The sequence below is a fragment of the Hippocampus bargibanti genome, linkage group LG11 (genome assembly GCF_051943395.1).
Source record: "Hippocampus bargibanti isolate YZ-2025 linkage group LG11, ASM5194339v1, whole genome shotgun sequence".
Classification (NCBI taxonomy): domain Eukaryota; kingdom Metazoa; phylum Chordata; class Actinopteri; order Syngnathiformes; family Syngnathidae; genus Hippocampus; species Hippocampus bargibanti.
Window position 1 is genome coordinate 15,191,034 of NC_142744.1, and position 24,232 is coordinate 15,215,265.

At 41.7% G+C, this 24,232-nt stretch overlaps 2 protein-coding genes across 7 annotated transcripts; one reads left to right on the top strand and one right to left on the bottom strand.

Annotated features, from left to right (window-relative positions):
* The first annotated feature begins 515 nt into the window (after positions 1–515).
* Positions 516–3,415, top strand: czib (CXXC motif containing zinc binding protein). Of its 2 annotated transcripts, XM_089008626.1 has the most exons (8): positions 516–546; positions 626–709; positions 1,623–1,679; positions 1,768–1,849; positions 2,330–2,361; positions 2,448–2,525; positions 2,800–2,865; positions 3,137–3,415. In XM_089008626.1, exons 1-8 carry the CDS (start codon positions 541–543, stop codon positions 3,212–3,214), a joined length of 483 nt encoding a protein of 160 aa, XP_088864752.1. In that variant the 5' UTR covers positions 516–540; the 3' UTR covers positions 3,215–3,415. The 2 variants fall into 2 exon arrangements, with proteins under 2 accessions (XP_088864752.1, XP_088864753.1); XM_089008627.1 differs by lacking the exon at positions 516–546 and having other exon boundaries at positions 553–740.
* Positions 3,416–6,916: 3,501 nt separating this feature from the next.
* gpbp1l1 (GC-rich promoter binding protein 1-like 1) lies at positions 6,917–24,197 on the bottom strand. 5 transcript variants are annotated; one of them, XM_089008360.1, is made up of 12 exons: positions 24,040–24,197; positions 21,659–22,823; positions 21,473–21,587; positions 20,666–20,795; positions 16,701–16,984; positions 16,336–16,411; positions 16,059–16,255; positions 15,853–15,981; positions 13,688–13,843; positions 11,987–12,111; positions 7,591–7,693; positions 6,917–7,507 (listed from the first exon to the last, which is right to left on the bottom strand). In XM_089008360.1, exons 3-12 carry the CDS (start codon positions 21,530–21,532, stop codon positions 7,337–7,339), a joined length of 1,431 nt encoding a protein of 476 aa, XP_088864486.1. In that variant the 5' UTR covers positions 21,533–21,587; positions 21,659–22,823; positions 24,040–24,197; the 3' UTR covers positions 6,917–7,336. The 5 variants fall into 5 exon arrangements, with proteins under 5 accessions (XP_088864486.1, XP_088864482.1, XP_088864483.1 ...); XM_089008356.1 differs by having other exon boundaries at positions 16,701–17,038; XM_089008357.1 differs by having other exon boundaries at positions 16,701–17,038; positions 23,957–24,195.
* Between the last annotated feature and the right edge of the window lie 35 nt (positions 24,198–24,232).

Below are 24,232 nucleotides of genomic sequence, written 5' to 3' on the forward strand. Positions count from 1 at the left end.
TCAAGTATGACGCTTCGTACGATGTCACAACGTTTATTGTGGAACACTTCGAACACTGTTAACAATATAAAGGACATTTAAAAACGACAATTAGCATTACAATAAGTTCGACAAGACATACAGTAAATAAACAAATAACGTACCCTGTGCACCTTATTAACCGAAAGTAGAAAAACTTTGACGTCGACATTAAACTGTCGTTCTCTCTCTAGCAGTTACTCTCGTTCTGTCGAAAAACACGTGGCGCGGAAGTGATAATGACAAAGCATAGTATTGAAGATGATTTTAAGAAAAACACACATATAAAGGTTTGCATAGAAACGTTAAACACTTTTACAGAACGAGACCAAATAAATTATATTTTTGTTGTCATGGCAACCAACGACAATATACCCGCCAGTTACAATGTAAAAGTGAAAACAAAGACAGCCAAAACCACCAGCCAATAAAATCAGACTACTGTATACGATCAGTACTGTATTTTTAGATTGCAACGTTTCAATTTACCGAGTCTTCCTGAACGCAGCAGAGCAAACCAAGATGGTGGTACGTTGAGCTTTCGCACGTCGTTCCACAAACATCGAAAACATTGTGCACCTGTTATCTTTTCTTGTTCTCCTGACAGAAATTCGGGCTACAGTTCAAAGCCAATCTTGAGAATGTCACCAACGTGAGACCAGTGGGGGACGATTTTCGCTGGTTTCTGAAGGTTGGGGGTGTCTGTCAAGCTAATGCTGATGGTTTGCCAATTCTAGCTAAACATATAACACGTCCTGCATTTTTCCTTCAAACTTGATCATCCAAAGTGTCCTGACCTACAAATGTGGCAAAACCACTCGTACTCTAATTACTCTCTTTAATTGCAAGTTCGTGGTTTAAACAAAACGCCTTCGATAAAAGTACCGATTAAACATGTACACTTGTGTCAAAGTAACGAAGTACATATTTTGAAGTGCATGTTAGCACAAATTCATACAGTATTTTTAGAACTTCTATCTTCTATCTATAGACAACTGATCCATTTTTGAAATAGTGTAAACTTATTTTAATAACGAAGCAATTGTTTGGAACTACAATATTGTTTAACCTTGATTTGTCTCAATTTCTCTGATTCAAACTCATCAGTAATTATTCTGTTACTTCTGTATTCCTCTATTAAAGCATACTTTTCCACCAATTTCTGATCCTCTTAATCATGAAACGGGTTTGTTTAATCAAAATAAGACATTTGAAAACATACACTTTACTTTGGAAAATAGTGGCTTATCCACAAACAGAATCAATATAAAAATGTTGGTGAGTACGTGAATCTCTTGTGTCATGTTGCATATTTACCTGTTTTTTTCCCCCTAAATCGCTATTGGTTATGTTGGAGGAGAGTGGCCTTTTTTGTCCGTGTATTCGTTTAATTTCAGATAATGAGGATGCTGATTATTGGAAAACAGGCGAGAGATGATGAACAGTTTCTTCCAAGCTTTTATTGACAAAATATTCCCTGTACCAATGAGTTACAGACAATGGCTGTATCCGATCACAGTGCAAAGACACAAAGGACTCACAACATATTTACAGTATATCATCAGAAGGGCGATATCTCTGACATGATTTTCTCTATATTTTAGCTCAAGTGTGGGAACTGTGGAGAGATTCCCGATAAATGGCAGTACATCAACTTGGCAGTAAGAACGATGCTTGACATATTTTATGGTATTTATTTCCTTTGTTCATTTGTCCTATATTTACTCACTTTTTGTTCACTATGCTCAGGAGAGTGTATCGTTAAAAGGAGGTAGAGGAAGTGCCAGCATGGTGCAGAAGTGTAAATTGTGTTCCAGGGAAAATTCAATCGGTAAGAACCTGTATGCTGATGTCTTAGAATTTGGCAATCCCATTTGCACCTCGTCCTGCCCACCCTGACAGCACTGGGTAGCTCCTTCAGCCAGAGACGCTGCAAGAAGGAGAGATACCGCCGCTCGTTCCTACCGACTGCTGTCAGGCTTTGCAATTCTCAATAATCAAATGTGGAAAAAAAAATAATAATTGGACACTTGTACTGTAAATATGGGTTGATGCAATACAGCTACATATATCAATATGCCTTTCTTGATAATTTCTCTATATACAGTTTTTTTATGAAATTGTTTTGCACATTTACAGAATACAGTTGACATTTTTATTTTACTATGCTTAGAATATCTTGTTGTCTATCCTTTCACCCCATCCTCCTTTCAAATTGCTGCTGTGGACTGCAAATATCCCCATTGTGGGACAAATAAAGGTTTTCTGATTCTGATTAGTGTTAACTCTGAAAACACATTTTTTTGTGCAGATATCCTTGGAGAAACAATTGCGCCATACAACGTAAGCATACAGCCTCCACGCTACCTATTCATAAAGCCACTTTTCAAGTCTGTCACTTAACCTGGCTGATGTCTGCTTCATCGAAGGCTGAGGACAGTGAAAAGTTCAAGACGATGGTGCAGTTTGAATGTCGAGGCCTGGAGCCTGTTGATTTCCAACCGCAAGTATGTAACTCCATTTATAACGGACGAATGGGCGCAAAGGGTCATCCATGAAAGATGATTGTTTGCAAAATTGAAATTGCTGGATTTTTGTGCCATTAAAAACAACCAACATTACCAAATTTTTTTACTTTTTTTTTCCTCCCATGGCCTTTTAAAAACTCCAAGTTTAGCACTAAATTATTGGGAATAATAAACAAAAAACATTCTTGAAACTGCTGTAGTGTCTCTGGTTCTTCTTGAGCAACATAAAGTTTCCCTTTCAATACCCCTTCAGGCTGGCTTTGCGGCCCAGGGAGCAGAATCTGGAACGCCATTTCCTGAAGTAAACCTACTCGAGAAAGTAAGACTTGTTTTGCTGATTACGTTTGACTGTAGTATTGTCATTTTCTCTGAAAATATGATTGACCACATGATTTTATTTTCACAAAAAAAAAATAATAATAATCGTACTGTTCTGAAATGCTTAGTTGAATTTGAATGCCATGAAACACTGAGCACTTGTTTTCAATGCAACATCTTTCAAAGATGTTTCATTCGATTCAGGGCATTGTTGCTTCAATCGTTTCAGAGAACACATTTCACTTGTTCACACTCACAAATGTTGTCCACAGGATTGGACGGACTATGATGAGAAAGTTAACGAGTCAGTGGGAATATATGAAGTCACGCACCAGTTCATCAAGTGCTGAGATGACATGTGATATGCGTGAATGGACACTTTTGGTGGCTATTGTCCAGTTTCCAGAGGCATTCCAAAGATGTCAGAGTGTGGCTCATTCAATCGGTGGGACAGACATCAACTGACATGCACATATGAATGGACCCACTGCTTGATTCACATTTTTTTAATGCCCCCCAATAAAATGAAGGTGCGGCTCTTTGGTTGAAAATGTTTCTTCATTGCCTGTGTTTTTTCAGATTTCACTGAGTAGTAGATAGTCATTGCTTTACAATGTTTTCATGAAATATCATACGGGCAATACCTACTTTCAAATAATTGATTCTGAAACGGAATACATCATAATCAATCCCTCAGGTCCACCTTCCTCTGTTTATACACAAACCTTCAGTGTAACTGAATGACCGGTCGAAAAACTTATATTTTAAATAGGCTGCAATCTTCTCTTCTACTTACAATTGACAATCACACAGTGGAAAGATCATTCTTGCCTTAATTCGATCGAAGGTACATTATTGCCATGCACAGTAGATGAACGAAAACACTTGGTGCTTCGCAAAACGTGCAGAAAATGAACGAGTATTAGCAGTCTTTAAAGCCCTTTGCTATCTAACTCTGAATTTCGAATTGATTAACATACTTGCACTTATTAAAGCCTCAATGTCTGCGAAAATGAATAATCAAATTTCACTGACCTGACGTCCTACAACTATAATCATACACGGTATTCGTAGTGATGTGTTGTTCGCGAACGAAGCGGCTGTTGAAGCGGCTCTTTGAAGTGAACGACTGGAGGCAACTCTTCATAGGAGCCGATCCGCCCCCTTCTGTTGAAGCCGCGCGTGTTTGATCAAAATCCGTGGTAAAAGACGACACACAAACAGAAAAAGGCTTATATATACTGTGTGTATATATACATATGAGCAGTGACGTGCGGTGAGGTTCATGGCTGATGAGGAACTGACGTCATCAAAGTCAGATTTACAAACATGAACTCTACAGAGTACCTTATTCGCCATTTGATTGGCAACAGTTAACATGTTTTGTTTAATGTCATGTCAGCATTCTTTATATAAACTTTAGCATAGAAAAAAAAGAATTAAAAAAAAACGTTATCGTGTTACCTTATAAATGAAGTCCATGCACCGCTCCTTCTGAAGAAAGGCATCGATACCTTATTTGTAGAAGCCTCCCTTATCTTTCTTCAGTTTTAAAAGTCTCTCTATTTCTTTCAATTTCGATATGTAATCCTCCATTCTGAAAATAAGGCCAAGCAACACGAAAAAATGACTGGATGGTTGCATTTAACTTGCTGTTTACTGTAGCTTCCTCTCACTAATTCTATTATTCTGCAGCCGAGGAGTCGCAAGAATAATCTCTAATCACCAGCGTCCCCTGTCATGAGGCAGGAGAACTGTGTGCCTCACCTATCCACACAGTTTTGATAAAAATAAAATAAAACACTGTGGTACAGTGTTTATAATGTAAAGTGACTCTACATTATATACACCAGCTAAACTGTAGAAATTTAGTTCATATACTAAAAGTGTTTGAACACTTTAATAACGATATGCAGAGGGACAGCAATGTGGTCTCACTGCAGAGCAAGCCAGCACAGTAAGCATAGTGATTGCGCAATCCATGTTGAGGCTCAGCCGGCTGCTGCCTCACTGCTCGTCTCTACTTAGTATTTGAACGGTAAATGTGAAAATTCAGCGATTTTGAAAAAAAATCCAAAAATGGTGAAGTTAAATGGAAAAGAACTTTAAAGTACAAATCACTAAATAAATATAACTGTTTTAATTTATTTTTTCATTTGATATTTCCATGATGACAGGTGAGGCCTCACCTGCCTCCCCAGACTGCACATCACTGCATATGAGGCATTTGTTCATGGTAATCTTTGCTAAAGACGAGCTGAAACTGACCTGGATGCTGCTTTTTTTCTTTTAAAAATTGTAATTCATCATTTGTGGTGTGGTAATCAAAGCTTACCATACATAGTTAAAATATAAGGAATATACACAGAGATCGGAAGTTTTTGTCGGCCTTGTCTTGAGATGGGTTTTTTTTTAATTTCAGAAGAATATACTGAAAATAAAGCCATATACATTTAAAAATGATATATTGTATGTTTTTTTTTACATTAGTAATTCATTTTACATATAATTTTGCACTATCTTTGGAAGTAAATTAAGTTAAGCAACAAAAAAAAGCTGAGGATCCATTTGGGAGGCAAAAGATCCGGCTCTTTCTCCGTTGCATTGTGACCCATATAATGGCAGCACACTTTCATGGCGCCATAAGCTGAAGCCATCGATCCACTTCCCGCACCGGTCACGTGACACGGCTGGTTTCGATTGTCAACAAATGAGCATTTTCTTGTGCGCGTTTCAAATACATGGTCCCAGTTTACTTTGTGTACTGGGAATCGGGAACCCCGGTTCCTCAAGCGTCATGTATTGCTTGTTTTAGAGCTACTTCAGCACACCCGAGTCAAGTAATTCGCCTAAAGGACAACCGACGTCTCCGGACAAATTGTGTCAATAATTTGTAAAATGGCTTCAAATGACTTCTACTGAGTGTATTTTACAAAGATTCCACCGCATATAGCTATATTTTACGTTTTAAGACTCGCGCTGAACATTCAGGAAGTCTTGTTTTTGAGTTGGTGACGAGTCCACACGTTACGTCATGAAAGGACCCCTCCCTGACCGACAAAAAGACACATTGTAGCTAGCAGTGGAGTCCAAGCTCCATGAAAGGAATCTATCAGCCTGTGGAAACGGGCTGATTCTTTCCTCGCGAGCAGGTCGCCATTTTTGGGTGCGACATTCCCCCCTGCCCGTTTGCCTCAAAATGACGGAATAAATTCTTTAATCGATTGCAAACATGTATGCTTTCCTCTTCAGAACTATTTGAATCATATTCATAACAGGATGAGTAACAAGAAAGCATATTATCCGAATCTGAAGTCATTGTTTTTATTCTCCAGCAATGCAAGACGTCTTGGCGTGACGTCACGAACTGGGGGCGGGACTTTCTGAAAATGCCCAATTTGCAGCTCAATTTTTTTGCAGATTTTGGACACTTTAAGTCATTTTATTGGTGTTTTGCATTTGAATAAAAATATCATACGGTGTGTTTTGGGTATTTTAGATGCTATAAAACGTTTTTCCTGATGTCAGTTAAAAAACAAAAAAGTGACGTTGGTTGTCCTTTAAAGAGGCCTGAAATGATAGCGAACAAGTGAATCGGGTTTGTTGGGGTAAGAAGATAACAACTCGGGCACAAAATGGCTTTCGATTCCCTTCCACTCCAGCATACGCTTTGAAGGCTCAAAACAGAAAACACACCATAATATACAGATGAGTGGGGTGGGTAGCAGAGTGAGAGATAATGCGTTTCAAACTATGAGGCACATATGTAAACAATTGGGTCAACCCCCCTCCCACCAACTTTGACACGGGGCATAAATGTGACCCTTAGTATTTAACATTAAGAAGACATTTTCTCAAACAACGCGACACTACTTTTTAAAATCTGGAATACTTTATTCATTGTAGGCCATGCGTTCTCGGTTAAACTCTTCGGTGTGCTCTAATTGAGCCAATATGAGTAAAATAGGTGGGATAATCTTTCTGTTTTTGAGGATGATGAACTTGGGCTTGATCCACTCGACTCAAAACATCACAGTCAACAGCTTGAAACGTCAGCTTGTCAGGAACCAATTTTATTAATATCATTAATAATGTGTCATCAGCATCATCAATGAAATGAGTTAGTCTGTTTAAAGCAGAATCAAGTGTGCGTTCATTGCCCTTTTTCTCGATGAACACTTCAGTTCCACAAAGCAAGGAAGAAAAAGGTGGATGAGGGCAGGGTCAGAGAGCAGGACTGCAGTGAAGGAGGAAACGCAGGGAAAACAACGTCTGGCAGAGCAGAGATCTCCTCCTTCACTGGGATATGATTGGTTTTTCCCTTGTGCAAGAACGACAAAAAAATAATCAAAAATTCAAAATGGTGCTCTTTAAAAAAAAAAAAAAAAGATGAGATAGAAAGGGGGGTGGGTGGCTTGCTGAGATGTGTTGGCTGTTGTGTTGTTTCTCTTTTTTTGTTCCGTAAAACCACGCTAAGATTTGATGCAGTCGTCGTCATCAGAGGTCTGGCTGCTGCTACTGGTTTCCGACTCCGATTCTTCCTCGACATGCGCCTCGGCCACACGCCTCCAGGGGGTGAAGTGGAGGGTGACACCCCGCGCCCTGGGCAGAATGCCGTTCTTCTGCAGGCCGTTGCGCTTCAGCTGCTCAGACAACACGGAAGGATAGCGTGTGACCTCACGTTTGATCTGTTTACGTGGCAGCAATCAACCGGACTGTCGCTCACTTGCTCCGTTTTTGTCTGGAACTCTCGCAGCTCATCTTCGGTCAGAGGCAGGAAGTTGTCATCGTTTTCGGGGTACTCTTGCCAGCCCATGGCCTTCAGCAACCTGGACAAACACATTGCTCCAAATTAATTTTCTTCGAACTGACATCCCTGCTTGAATCATAATTTATAGTGAAGGAAACCAACGAAAAATAATCCTGCGACCTCCCTCCCATAATTGCTATCGCCACATGAAAGTAGGCCTGTTTTAAAAATGTATATCTTTTCTTTAATGTACCGTGATACCTCGGTCTACGAACGCTTTAGCTGAGGAACTTTTTGCTTTACAAACAAATTTGCGAGAATATAATCTTGTCATATGAACTAGTTTTCAGCAAACAAACCAAACGGAGCGCCACGGTGACTGGCGGACGAGTGGTTGGCGAAAGAACACCAAACCACACGGTCAAACAGCGCCACAGTGGCTGGCGGACGAGTTTTCTACACCCCCTTTGAGTGCAGACATGGGTTGTTATCGAGTGGAGTACTTTTGCTATTATGGGACCGAAAAAGACCCCACCACAGGCTACTTGTTATGTCGGAGGAACGAGAGGAGACGACTTGCCTGTCAAAGGTCTTTATTTACAACTGCGTCATTATCAACTTGGTGCCGTCAACAATCCTGCTTTACGACACAGCCGCGATGTCACGTGGGAATGTGGCATATGCTACATTTAGCCCCTCCCTGAAGGAACCAGAAATATGCTACACTACTGTTAAGCCGTAGAGGACACAAAAGAAAATTACGGTCGAGCAGAAGATGGAGATCATCGAAAAACACGTCACACGTTTGTGTGACTTAGCTGTCCCAGTACCATTACGCTAAGTCGTCCATTGATAACTACCACCACAAAGGTACATAAAACGACTTTATTACACCGTACAGTTTAATTCCAATACAAGAGCACATTTATTATACATGAAATAAGGTATATTTTGTGTATTTGTAAGGCTTATTTAGTAGAAAATTATGTTTTATGGGAACCTGAGAAGGGATTATTCTCATTTTTAATGTTTTCTTATGGGAAATAAATGTTTGGCAGACGAACTTGTCACCTTACACACTTTTTGGGAACCAATTAAGTTCATAAACGGAGGCAGCAGTGTAATTTCAATGGCACTTGGTTGCACACTGTAGCAGTTTAATTAGTGGTGGTATGAGAAAAAATAATCCACCCTGTCAGGATTCCCTGGCAAACACAGCGAATGACATTGCCAAGTAGGTACCAGGAGTCAAAAACAGATTGTTACAGCGCTTTATAGTTTATCATGACAAGTCATGATAAAAGGCTGCGAGTTAAAAATAAAAAGCGAGAAAAAGAAATGCAGCAAGTATTGCAGGAGCGGACCACCTCAAAACAATGGCCACTTGTAAGATTGCGACAATATTGATTATTTTGGTTGCAATACGCAGTTTGACACACTACTGCCCCATGCAATAGACATGAAACTATTTTAGCATGTTCACCAAGAGGACAACCGCGTCTTAGTGTTACAAAAATTGATGGAATTTGCGGTGTAGCGTCACAGTTCAAATCTTAACTCATTCACTGCCATTCCCGAATTTATTTGGGAATTGAAAAGCATGATGTGGTGCGCCATTCCAGAATTTGTTCCGGTTTTGGTTTTTCTTGCGGGGCGGGGTGCCAATAAAGCGCCGGTCAGACCTCTGGCAATGTTTTTCCCTCTCACGAGGGGGCAGCAGTTGCCTTTCGTCCATGTTCGCGCTTTGTTACAGCTTCAGATGTGAAAGCGCTATATAAATCAATATGTATGTATTGTATTGGATTTTGTACAGCCGCCCCCATTTCAAGCTGAGAAAAGTCCACACGCATCTAATTTAGGAATTAACGTGCTCACTGCCATGCATGTTTTTTAGAATGTGGGTGTGATCTAGTGCACGCAGAGAAAACCCATGTGGTCACAGGGACTGTGACGCCGATCTACTATCCACTCGAACACACTTGTTTACAAATAATTACTTGGAGTGGCTGGAAAGCATTAAAAAAACGTCCTTTTTGAGTCCAGCGCGAGTAAAGCAAAATGCTAAGAAAGTGTGTCAAAAATTTACTCGCATTCAATGTTATTCCCGACTTTATTTCGGAATTGAAAAGCATGATGTAGAGCGCCCTTCCCAATTTTTTTTCGGGTTTTGGTGTTTCTTGCGGGGAGGGGGGGGGGGGGGGGTGCCACTTGAGCGCTTGTCAGACCTCTGGCAATGTTTTTCGCTTCCATGAGGGAACAGCATTTGCCTTTTGTACGGCCGCCCCCATTTCAAGCTCTGATAACTCCAGACCCATATAACTTGGGAATTAACTTTTTTTTCTGATGAAAGAAGAGAGTCCAAGGTTTCTTGCGTTGAATTGAATATTTATGTCGTCCTAAAACTCAATATTCTGTGGGTCCTGCAATTTGAGTATTCTTTTCCTTTCCGCTTTTCCCCTCAAGGGGTCACCACAGCAAATCAGTGTCCTCCCTCTTTAGGGGTTTGATCCGCACGTTTGTTTTGGCCAAGCTTTTATGTCGGATGCCCTTCCTGACACAACCCTCTGTATTTATCCGGGCTTGGGATCGACACAAGAAGACTTGTGTTCCTTTGTGGCTACAGAACAAGCAACTCGCTCAGTGAAAGGCTCCCAAACACAAAATGGTCATCGGCACAGCAATATTCAAAAAAGCAAAAACTATCCTCACTATTTGATGACAATGCTCCTTTACATAAATAAAAAAAATAATTTAAATTCATTTATAAAAATAAACTAATTAATTTAAATTAATAAATCTTCTTCTTTTCCTTTCGGCTTTTCCCTTCAAGGGGTCGCCACAGCGAATCAGTAACCATCTTCAGAGGTATGATACGCATGTTTGTTTTGTCCCAGCTTTTACGTCGGATGCCCTTCCTGACACAACCCTCTGTATTATTTATCCGGGCTTGGGACCGGCACAAGAAGACTTATGTCCCTTGGCATGTCTTTTCCTATATTACATCACAAACAGGACTTCAAAGTCTACGTTTACAGCTTATTGAATTATCTACGATTCACTCATTCACCACATTGACCTAAGGGGCCATGAGCAAATTCTATAATAATAATAATTATAATAATAATAATAATAATAATTGGAATAAATTGGAGGTGAATTTATAATAAGCGTGAATCAAAGTAAGAAAAACACTGGGCGACATGAGGGAGGGAGAGAATCCAATTTCTCATTGGGGCAAATAAGGCCCAGAGGAAAGGAGAAAAAATGTGTTAATATCAGGGACAGAGTGGAGTACTGTACAGTGGTACCTCGGTTCTCGAACGCCTCCGTGTTCGAACAAATCGGTGTTCGAACAAAATATTCGAGATATTCTTGCTTCGGTGCTCGAACATCAATTGGTGTTCGAACGCCAATATGACGCGTGAGTGCGTACGCGAGGGTGGGGAGCTGAGCGGCGCACGGGCCAACTGTTGTCGGTAGCGGACGTGCTGCGTTTTGCTCTAGCGTTTAATATAGGTGTACGAAGAGTTTTAGCCCCTAATCATGCCTCCAAAGAAAGTAAGTGCTGCTTAAAGTGACAAAAGAAAAGTAGTGCGTACAACTATTGCATTTAAGAAAGAAATAATCGCAAAATATGAAGGAGGTGTGCGAGTGTCTGATCTGGCGACGGAATACAGCATGGCGAAATCTACGATCAGTACGATATTAAAGAATAAGGAGGCTGTGAAATCTAGTGATGTGGCTGTGGGAGTGAGAGCAAGTGTCATTGGATAGATATTTGAAGAGAAAAGAACATCCTGTAGCCGAGTCATCCGAAGCTGTCACGTTCCGAGCGAGAGTGACAGCAGATGACTCGTCGGAACGTAGTGGAATGTTTGGGATCCCAAAACAGACACGTACTAACCAAGCAGGATGTTTATTCACAAATAATTAATTGAATTTATTTATAAAAATAAATAAAACATTTTTCACATTGAACACTCATGGGTAGCCATAGAAAATAAAATGTGATTGTAAAAGAATTACTTTGAGTCCTGCAATTTGAGTGAAAATGACAAAAAAACTGGCACTGGAGTGGACACATTTTTGCACATTGTCTGGCAGTGAATGAGTTAAGAATGATTCCAAACAAAATTTAGACACGATCCAAATAAAACTTGAGCCTCTGATGTGTGTGTGTGTGTGTGTGTGTGTGTGTGTGTGTGTGTGTGTGTGTGTGTGTGTGTGTGTGTGTGTGTGTGTGTGTGTGTGTGTGTGTGTGTGTGTGTGTGTGTGTGTGTGTGTGTGTGTGTGTGTGTGTGTGTGTGTGTGTGTGTGTGTGTGTGTGTGTGTGTGTGTGTGTGTGTGTGTGTGTGTGTGTGTGTTGGCCTACCTGTGTTCAGCCTCCAGGGAGCTGGACAGGTGTTCTGTGTCAGAGTCACTGAGGGAGTAAGACAACCCATTCTCATGGCAGACATCCTCACTGTAGGCTTTGGGTTCCGGAGTGCTGCTTTCACCCTGGACACAATCACACAACCCTCAGACACCGACAAAATATGCACCTCGCCTCCAACATGTCAGTATTTAACATCCAGGAATTTTACAATTCAGACACTCTGGTTGATATACCAATTAGAAAGAAACCAAATTTCCAAGCGGAATGGAAATCATCTGTATAAAATCCTTTAATCAGAACACAAATGCCTTATTGAGATGGCGTTTCGTTGGGAATCGTTGGGAGCTGGTCGTCCTTTTGCCGATCCGAACTATATCATGGGATGATTTTAATTGTCCTAACCCGGCTGCGTATGCAACGTCTTGGTGTTCACTATGCAACACGGTACGTCGTGTGCCTGTTGTGAAAGCGCTTTAACAAAACATCTCATCTCATCTTCCGTACCGCTTATTCCTCATTAGGGTCGCGGGGGTTGCTGGAGCCTATCTCAGCTGTCTTCGGGCACGAGGCGGGGGACACCCTGAATTGGTTGCCAGCCAATCGCAGGGCACACAAAGACATACAATAGTCACTCTCACAATTTGGAGTGGTCAATCTGCCTGCCATGCATGTTTTTGGAGTGTGGGAGGAAACCGGAGGACCCGGAGAAAACCCACGCGGGTCCGGGGAGAACATGCAAACTCCACACAGGGAGGCCGGAACGGGACACGAACCGGCGACCTCTGCACTGTGAAGCCGGTGTGCTAACCACTCGACTACCGGGCCGCCCTTAACAAAACATGTTAAATAAAATAACATTTTCTTTTCCTTTCGGCTTTTCCCTTCAGGGGTCGCCACGGCGAATGAGTGCCCTCCATCTTCAGAGGTTTGATTTGCATGTTTGTTTTGGCCAAGCTTTTACATGTGACGTAAAATAAAATAATAAACACAACATGGACAGTTATGCAATCCGAACCACTTTTTCTTCATATGCTTTGATGTTTGAAGCCATTCCAAATCAAAGAACAAACTTTTACCAGTGGATCATAGACATCATGCAGACAATTCTACAAGCTAAACACAGACTGTAGGGGTGCCAAACTCCGGTCCTCGAGGGCCCAAATAATACATGTTTTCCAAGTCTCCCTGTTGCAACACACCTGGGAGACTTCGAAAACATGTAGGACAACAGACCTCGAGGACCGGAGTTTGACACCCCTGGTGTAGAGTTTACGCAGTTGAAAAAGGGCAGCAACCAACCAGAGCTCCTCTGCAACAGCAGAACTTGTTTTACACTACTTGTAACTTCTTTTATTTAAGCTGCTGCTTTAATCAATGGGTGAAAACAATCGCTTTGACTGTGCCAAAATTGTCAAATGATTTCAATCTGGACCAATCCCCATGTGGCAAATGGCTATAAAATGGCTGTTCTGATTTTATGCCAACGACAGGTCAGAACACATCACACGTCACATTTGATGGGTGATCTTCAGTCGGCATGATTTCAGTCTGAACAGCAAGAAAAGTCTCCATGCAAAACCAACCACATAGTTTTCAAACTAGAACATACATGATATGACTGGAAGAAATAAAATACACACGTTAAAAATTATATTTCACTGGGGGTCCATAGACCTTTGACAAGGAGGCATGACTGACCTCTCCCGATGTTCCTGGGCTGCTGCTTGTTGTCAGTTCTCCGGTGCCCTCATCCTTCAGAGCTCGAAGGAACTCACTCTTTCGGTCCGGACCGCGGCGCATCAGTTTCAGCCTTGACGGGACAATGTCGATGGGAGGCGTCGTGCTGGAAGGATGCTGCAGAGATGGTGATACCAAAAATATATCGGGTTCATTCCTGTTTCTCCTTTGACTGCCTTTCTGACCATAGAGCTGTCACGTCATTGTTCTTTTCGGTGAATGTACGTGATTTGCTACCAGAAAAATAGGGGGTTCATACGCACACATAAGCAGCCACCTAATACAAACAAAGGATTGACTAATTTGTGATCATGTGAAGTTGGTAGATATGTATGCGTGTTGGGGTTGAATGAGTTTGAAAAAGAATCACATTCTGATAATTTATCCTAGTGTCTTTTATTTTAATGAAAATCTTTTTTTTCCCTGAAGGTCCCCTCAGTGTTTTATTTTTAAACAAGTTAAGACCAATGGCAGGTACACCACAAGAAAACAATTGCAACATCTCAATAACTAGTCATGCGCCCTTGGTCATGAATTACCATATTTTCCAGTGTATAAGGTGCACCCACAATGAATGGTGTCTTTTCAAACCTTTTCCATATATAAGGTGCACCTTCAATGAATGAAAAACATTTTCCAAATACTGTATATGAGTATAGAATTTTTTTCCAAATATAAGGCACAGCATCATTAAAAGGTGTTACAGTAGAGGCTGGGGTTATGCACTACTCCTGTGGGGAGAAATGGAGTCGTGGCTGCTGACAGTAGTTGCACGACCTGTGGTGGTTCAATATTAGTTCATATATAAGGGGCTCTGGTCATCTTTTGAAGAAAATCAAGGCTTTGGGGTATGCCTTATACACTGGAAAATATGGTAGTGTTTGATGACGTCTCATGCAGTCCACAAGTCGACTTTTTGTCTGCTCAGGCATGCCATCCCATTCTTTTTGAAAGGCAGCGCTCAATGCATTGAGGTTCTGGGATGCAGAGTTTCAAGCCTCTACACGGCGACTCAGCTGATCCCACAGGTTTTCATTGTGAGTTACACCAGTTTCCAAATTCCGTTCCCTGATGATGCGACCTCGATGAGTTGGAGTATTGTCTTCTGTGAAGATGAAATTAGGCCAGTGACGTTCTTTGTAGAGGCACAATTACTGGATGAATAATGTTATCTAGGTAGTATGGACTTGGACCATTCTGTGACACTCTAAGCTTAGTCGCCATTAGTGTCTAAGAACGGCCCGTTTGTAGCGTCACAGTGGCCAGTTATTGCCGGTCCAATGTGAGATGTCGTCTGGTTCTCTTGATACCAAAATGAAAACAGCTTGATATTAATCACCAGCGCTATTTGAACTGGGGCTGTATATTGGTTGATTCATGTATCAAACACCTGTTTTGATTTATAACATATACAAATAATAACAAACAAACTAAAGCACATTGAAGCAGTAATTCATGCCTTTGTCACATCTCGGCTCGATTACTGTAATGTAATTTACTTTGGAGTCAGCCAATCCTCCATGAAGCGTCACCAGCTGGTCCAGAATGCTGCGACTTGCCTCTTGACTGGTACTCTTAAGAGGGAGCACATAACTCCTACTCTGGCATCCCTTCACTCTTTAGAGTTATTATAAGATATTTGTCTTCAAATCTCTAAATGATCTTGCTCCTACTTACCTCTCCAAGATCATCCACCTCCACACACCTTCCCGACGCCTCAGGTCTGCAGACCAGACATTATTAGGTGTGCCAAAAACTAGACGGAGGCTGAGAGGGGATCGAGCCTTTACCGTTGCTGGTCCCACTCTCTGGAAACACGTGCCACTGAACATTCGGCAAGCCCCTTCACTGCCCATCTTTAAATCCCAAATCAGAACTCACTTGGAATACTCTGGCATTCGACTCAGCATGATTTTGACTTGATCTTGGTTTCACTCCCTGGTGCTTTCTACTATCTTTGTGACTGTTTTATTTCCTGGATATGATACCTGTCCATGTTAAGCGGTTTGTTACAGCTTCAGCTGTCATTAAAGCACTATATAAATCAACATGTAATGTATTGTTTTGTAGTGTAAAGCCAACCGATCAACCCTCAAAGTTTGAGTTGAGCAATGAAGAAAGCGCACCTCTTTCGGGGTGTTGTGCTGTAGTGCACTGACCGGCGTGCTGGGTTTGGCCGCAGAGACGGGGTGAGTGAAGACGGAATCTCGGCCAGACTTGGCGAGCTCCCTTGCGCCGGCTTTCCACTGGGTGCTCTTTAAAATCAATAGATACATCGATCAATCATCATATGTATTAGTTAGCAAATTTGACAAACTATCGTCATTCATACTTTGGTGGGAGCCACAGCAGGCTTGGGGACCAGGTTCTTGTAGACGCTGGAGCCTGTGATGGGAGCCTTTGCGCCATTAGCTGGCAAGGCGCCGGCACTCGCGAAGCCCGCCGAGAATGCGGTGCTGGGGTCCTCCTTGGATACTTTCTTGATAACCAACATTTTGGAGACCATCTGCTTGCCACTCGGAGGATTTTCTGGGGCAGAAGAAAAATTCCAGGCAACTATTAAAAAACAACAAGAAAAGTGCGACTGCGAACGGACATGGAGCTCATACCCCAAACTCCGGCATGGGGGGCAACTGCTTTCATTTGAGTCGCGGGCCTTCCAGTTGTTTCAGGGTTGAGGGACGGCTACAAAAGAAGCGGAACAATTGACTGGGGTGCAGAAAATTCCAGCAGTCCAATAGAAAAGGTGTGACTTTCAGATGTAAGAATTCTTATTGTTCATCATGTTTGCGCAGGCTTGTGATGTAATAGAATACAGCCATTGTGTTTCTCAACATTGCAGGCAGTAATAGATGAATTGGTTAAGATGAAAACCAGTGCAACACTGGGAATATGTGTGCCCAATGTGTTTATTTTAGCGGATTATATGATTGAATCACAAATTATGAGGTAGTTAAAAAAGAATTCTACTCACAAAGTCCTCTTCCACAAACTTCAGCTTGTCATCCTTATTGTCTTTGCGTTCTTCATTGGGAAACTTGTCCTGGTATGAGGTGCCCTTACGGGGATGGAAGTTGCCATTGCGCTGCCGGTGCCCTCCCTGCCTGTCTCTGTCGCCCCCTCCCCGTTTCGGGTGCCGCCCCTGGTGGTGGTGGTGCTGGTGGCCATCCTGGGCGCCCCTCGGACCTCCATGCCAGCTGGGTGTGTCCTTCCAACACGAGCCCCCTGCTAGCCCGCTGTGCCCCCCTTTGGCCACGCCTGAATCCACAGAGTCATGTCTCAGAAGCAGCGAGGGCTGTTGCCACCCATCACCTAAAAAATAAAAAAACCCACCGCCCAAAAAAAAAAAACAAAAAAAAAAACAGCAGTCATACTGCTTAGCAACTACAGATTTAGCTGTTGCCAATTTTAAATGTAGAAATTTCCCATCACGATCAATAGTAATCCAAAAAATGGCAAGAGTTGTCTCCAAGACAACAATATACAAGCGTTTTTCTGGGTCACCCACAGTTCACCGCTGCGGTTTTAATTTTCAATCTCACAGCAATAAATAGAATTATTCAACACTGTCTGCTGTAGGATTTGGAAGAATACAAAAACAACACTTTGCAAACTCACCGCTGAAAGCAAAGCAGACACGAAAATTAATCAATTCATCCCCAACCTCATCAGCACAAGAACCATGTGCTTAATATGCCAAGAGAGTTTTGCTATTTTTAATTTAAAACACCATCAATCGAAAAAATGCTTCTTGGGACATTGTTTCAAAAGTTACTTGTAAGAACCAACAAAAGTGCATGCATTAAAATGGTCACACAAACCCGATAGCAGAATTTCTAGTCATCACATTTATAAATCCCGCGACCCTAATGAGGAATAAGCGGTACGGAAAATGAGATGAGATGAGAGACATTTATAAACAGGCAACAAAGTGCTCATTAAAGCTGTCCTGAATTTGGAATAAGCACAAGAAGCTATTCTAAAGAAGTGGAAATGAGCAAAGAACGTATGACTGAAGTGATAGACACAATGTTTGAAGGTGAAGCAAAAATAGAAAACAACTAAACTCAAGCACACACCCCACTTTGTTTTCTTAGTCGCACTGTACTTGGAATCATGTTAAATGTTAGAGATTTATGTTCATTCAAAATTCTGTTGGTGCTGGTGTTGAATGAATGAGACATGTTTTGGCTAGCGACAATGACGGACGGGCTGGTGGACTTATTGAAGTAATTCTTTGTCAGGTTTGTGTTTGCAAGGAGCAATGCGACACAATGCTAGAATGTACCTCTTGAGATCTTCCATTGGTCGCTTTTTGTCGACGTTAACATTTTGACATTTAAAACCCTGCAATCCAAATGTTTAAGAGAGCACAAATACGTAGATGGAGGCAATATAAATAGATGAAAAGACTAAAATAAAACTGGTGTCAATCTTAGGTCAATCAGTGACCAACATTCGGGACTATTTAAAGCAGTGGTAAGGAACTCCTCGAGAGTCGTATCCTGTCTGTTTTAGATCTCTCGTATTCCAACACACCCAAATTAAATTGATCATGATCATTTCAGGCTTCAACAGAGCTTGCTGAGGAGCTGATCATTTGTTTCAGCTGTGTTGGGAGTGGGGAGAGAGCTAAAACGTGCAATAAATGGCTTTTCCTAACAGTGATATAAATAGTCAACTAAGCATCTGACACAAACTCGAACAAATGTGAATTGGAATCAATGTAGGGAGGAATAAATCAAAATGATCCCAAAGTTAAATAGTGTTCATAAGATACATTTAATGGTGATGAATATGCCTTGAAATTACCATATTTAACCAAAATATTTGATTTGGTTGTGGCTTATGTTCCCAGCGGGTGTTTTTTTACATTATTCATCAGTATAGTTCCATATTGTGACATTTTCCTTGATGGAGTGAGGACAATATATCTGACATGAACTTATGCCACAGTAATGTTGGCAGGCATTCAATAAGAATTGGATTTGCATGAATGGCATCTTCCACAAAGGGAGCATTGTGGAGAAACTATGGCTTTTCCCAAAATAATAAAATTGGAAAATTAAAACTTTGATTTCAAATATCGATAACTTTTGCATTCAACATTTACACCCCCAAAGTAGGAACGGATTAAGAAGACTGTGTGGTTTTGTGGCGCTGTTTGTAGCAGGAAATACAGGTTGTTGTAGTTTAGTTTGACTCGCAGTTCTTACAATTTGACTGTCTAGTATTACATGTATTACATATGGGGGTAGAGGGAGAAAAGCAGCCGATTTTTTTCTTGTAAGGCTGAAAAAAATACTTCAGAATAACAGTATTGTACAACAGTCAAATGTTAGTTGGGATTCAATCACTTGAACAATCATCATTGAATATTCCACAGCATCGGTCTGGTTGTACAGTACAGTTGCACACCCAAACCTGGAATCGGATTCGGGAAAAATGGATGGAAGGATTTTTCCCAAATGTCATAACTGCATGGCAATTTTTAAAAATGTTTTTTTTTTTTATAATTTATATCGCCCACGCCCAACAGATAGCGCCATACAATGATGTTCATTCTTTGACACCGACTGCTGGTGACTTTGCACATCCATCTCTGACTTTGTCATGTATGTTTGCCACCCATTAATTTTCAATCTGTTCACTGTAACCCCGACATAGAAGAATCTGTAGCCCTGCTGTAATTCCCAAGCATGTGCAATACATATGACTCCTACTGTTGAAATGAAACACCTATAGAACTATCATTTCAATGACATAAACTGCATGAGAACCTAATAGAATCAACTTTGAAGAGTGAAATACAATTTACAGCACTGATAGAAAAGAGTCTACAGTTGTCAAACGCAAGGACTGGGGGCCAGATATGGCATGCCACATCATTTTAGGTCGACCACGAAAGCAAATCAAACATATCGACTTCTACAATAATTGCCAAAATCTGGACCAAAATGTCAACATCTCATATGTAATAAACAAAATATTTCCGCTATTTCATGTTACCAAACTCATCATTAAAGTACAGTAGTTTTAACAATTGTTGAATCAACCATTACTCTTGAAGTCCAAGAAGGGGCCAACAGCAAATGCTCTCATGAGCTTTGCTTTTTTTGTTGTTTTTGTGTTTTCTTTTGCCACTGAGTTGTTGTGCATTGTGTGTAACGGATTGTTTTACAGCATTTTTGGCCATGACAATCATCAAGGAGGAGACTCTGCCGAGCAGTTGCGCCTTTTCGGCAGCACGAATATGCCAGCACTGTTTATGATTTGCGAGGTTTGTCAGTGCCATTTGACTGTCATCGCTTGACAGCTCTGGGCCGCATAGAGCGCCAATGCATATGTGGAAGTGTTGGGACAGGAGATGTGAGAGTCTCTTCGTCGATGGATTGGTACAGCTTTGAGTTTGCTTTCAACATTTAGCTTGTAGCAGACGTGCACATTTCACCATCACGTCCCTGATCCACTGGTGAAAAGAACGCTTTGATCCTCTCCACTTTCATCTAGAGCTGCCTTATAAAACAAAACATGTAAATTTCTCCACTGCAAGACGAATAAAGGCTAATCCAATCCAAACCACGGAAAACAGTCCCTTCAATGTGCCTGGCGACAAAAATGAGTTTGACCCCATGGTCCGCATCAACAACCTGACAAATACAAATCCATTTTTATCTTTTGATGGAACGGAGAGGGGTTGTCATGCAAAACACACTACATGAGTTTGAGACAACCTACAACAATGAGCCAAGTGGCACCATATGAAAACACGAGCGACAAATGGCTTCAATTCTGCTTTGTCCACAGCAGAATTTTCACCCGTTAAAGGTACCTTTAATCTATCGGTTTTATTCCCATGAATCAGTGAAGTAATATATCAAGTATTTCAGTCATAATCTGTCCTTGCTCTTACGAAGTGGTTTTTGTCACTAACGGTACCTGTTGGAGCACGCAGGGAGCCATTGTTGAAGAAGCCATCGGAAGAGTTGTGGCGGCGGCGGCTCACAGCATTTTTGCCTTCCCTGTGGTGGTGGGGCTCGCCTTGTTTATCGAGGGTGGCAGCAGTGGACTGGAAGAGGCGGCAAGAAATACAGCAGATAGTCGATGAGGTGAAAGGCAATTCTCAAGGCAGGTTTGAACTACCAATTGATGATCGCACTTGTGCAATTGTAAAACAGCAAAAATGTGTGGGTTGTGTCAGAGCTGTACGGGTACATACAAGCATTTAGACAGCATAGATTTCCACAACGACTTAAACACTCCGTCAAGCGCCAGTTTTAAAAACACCACAAAGCCGGAGCCACAACAATGGCATTAAACATTGTGCTGCAATCGCTGAACAAACAGGAACACTGTCGTCAAACCAGTGGCTCTTCTTGTTTTCTCTATCTTGAATGTGTTTTAAGTTAAGTCGTCCAGTTGGGAAATGTCTCGGTTCAAACAGCATCTCAAGAATCACTACGCAATCAAACAACTGGACAACTAATTGCTTTGTGCACACCACATTTGCTCATCGTAATCTGTCAAATGTGGAATCTCAATTGACCTGCGACAAATTTCAACCAGAATCTGCACCATACATATGAATGAGGTGTTTTACACTACATTTGACTACTACTCTCACAACATCTACGTGCCTGAGGCTGACTACAAACTCACTCGTTGCGCACATCGTGTCTCAGTGAGGTTTGAAGACGTGTCTGGTTCACTTACTCTCACGTGCACGCATAACATTCTCATACAAACCTTGGCAGGCTGGGGTGTGGAGAAGTTAAGCCAGGCAGGGACGAAGTCATGCTGCGCCATTTAGGTCCAGTGTTTCTGGTCAGTGGATTGAGGCATCAAACCTCATGGCCAGGATCTTACAAAAGAATTGGGTGTTAGAACAGTCACTTGAATGGTTGGAACTAACATTGTAGTTGTAATAGTTACCCCAGAGTCAATGGCTCTGAAGTCCTCTGCCTTCTCCCTTCGTCCGTCTGGCCTCTGTTCTTCAGGCCTGATGGCACTGTCAGACGGGGAGCGACACAAACACTACCCCTCTAAATTTCGGCCAGGACAGCGCAGCCCCTTTTCAAAGAGGCAGATCGCGTTGTCCAGGGTGGATCACTGGGAGACGGGTCAAGGGTTGCAGGAATCAGTTTGACTTGGTGTTCCAGATGACAAGCCAAACAAGGAAGAGGATGGATTTCCAAACACGCTAGTGAAGAAGTCTCCGAGGAACAAGATTCCCAAGATGTTCCCGAAGCCAATCTCGGGCCGAGTGATACGGTTTTAAGTTGTTCAATGAATTAGCTGGGACACAAAAAACAAGAGCAGACTCTGCCGAATGGCAAAAAAAATTCTATTGATGAGGGGTCATATATCCCACCGGTGTAGAAGAACTCGGGCGTAAGCTTCTGAAAGGGTTGAAGGGCTTTGCCCATGCACATGGACAGCAGTTTGTGAAGCAGTTCCACTCTGACACCAAGACGGGAAGAATGAAACAAGTGTCGTCCTGGCACACTGTGGGCCAGTAGGTATTGGCATCAAGTCAACTTTTACCGAATCATTTTAGAATTGAGTGAAACTTATACAAGAAAAAAAAGAGTGTAGAGACAGTCTTTTGTAGGAAACCCACTGCTCACCTCATTCATGTGGTGAAAAGACTGCCAGAGTTAGAAAGTAAAGATGCCTGCTCGTTTAAAGTCACATGACAATGAAGATAACAAACCTATGTTAGCTACATTGCATTTTCACTTCTGGTTAGAGAAATAGAGAGCTCGGTGGATTATGCATTATATACATGTGTTTATCGTTGAGTAAGTCACGTTCATATTTGTAGAATTCCCATCTAAGTATGTGTACTTTTCTGGAAGATGAAAGCTGGCGAACCTCTGATTTCATAGATATTAGAGCTCAAAATGTGTAAACATTTCACTTATCATGATCAGTCTTGTCCCAAAAAAATCGTTCGGACTTCTCCAAGGAAAAATGCTACCTCAAAACACTAAACGTGTTGACAATGTTTTCCTGGTTTGAGAAGCTTTTGCCTTGCTGAATGAACAGTTTACTATTTACTTCCTGGTTTTCTGTTGATCTTGCAAAGGAGCTGCACCTGCAATTCAGAGACTTCAGTCAGGAAAAAAAAAACCATCAATCACAAATATTACCTCCAGTTGAATGAACATTTGAGCTAAAAAAACATCACATTTTTGTGCCAGAACATTCTGTTCGTTTTAATAAGATATGCCAATTGAGCCACAGAACAAATTACTTAACTGTTACAGCAGTCTATGTAAAAATAAATTGTCCACCAAACTCAAAATACGGTAACCAATGTCCCAGATATATAATTTTTGTGAATGCTTTACATGTCTTGCGAATCGAAATCAAGAGATATTGTGCTCTTGGGGCCATCATACGACGAAAGCTGACTGTGTGGCAGCTTTTAATGAAATATTAATACCGATGCAAAAATATCCAGAGTATTTTCTCACTTCTCCCACGGCGGAAGGAACCCACTGCAGGAATACTAAACCAAACTGCGATTTAACGAACCAGACTTCTGTTTCGTTCTATTTTGCATTACGTTACAATTGAACATCAAACAGAAAACCGAAAAAGCTCGTTGCAAACAGCATTGCTTTCGCACTGAACTCTTACGTAATAGCTGAACATCAATGAGTTTGCGACGCGCACAAGCTACTACGGACACCAGCGATGTTCCACTGCTGGATTAACAGTCTAAATACAAGTGTTATAAAGTGAAACGTTCCCATTATAGGACACAAACAAACGTGCCCTCTTGGTCGACAGGGGACCCATTCAACACGCAGAGCACACGTTTCTCCCTGCTTAGAAGTTGATAAGTGTTCAAAGGTGCAAGTCTGACAAAAAACGATTCAAATGTCGAAATTTAATCAAAGCCAACCATTGCCGGGAGGTGCTCTAAAATAGACATCAACTTGGTTGCTAACTCGTTTGTGCAGTTACCTACGTGAACAGTCGCGTAGCAAGTGTTAGCTAATAGCTGCTCTTACCGAGCCTGTTAACTGAATCCGAAAACTGTGAGGTGTCATGCAATGAGCTCGTATGGGTCAACCGCCTTCATCCACGCACGGCTAACAAGTTAAGACGTTACACGCAACCAAAACCGCGCGAATAGACCGTTTTCGCGGTTGTCGCGAACACACTGTAAAGGTAAATAGAGCTGGCATCGTTGGAACAACACAGTTTCAAAATGGCTACCTTAGCAGCGGCAGCACACATTTATCAGCTCGCTCGGTGTTAGCGAGCTAACTTGCAAGTGTTGCTCTGATAATTCCGCGTACCTTCTCCAAAGCAAAACGGGGGTCTACGAAGCAGTCCGATCACAACGCAACGACACTCCGTGGTGAGTATAACGCCGTGGTTGAGTAGCTATTTGTGTTTGTTTGGGTTTTCTACGCGCTTACCACTGGCGCTGGCACCTTAGGTTGGGGGGTGGGGGAAGTCGAATACTCAACAAGGCTGCATTCAAGAAAA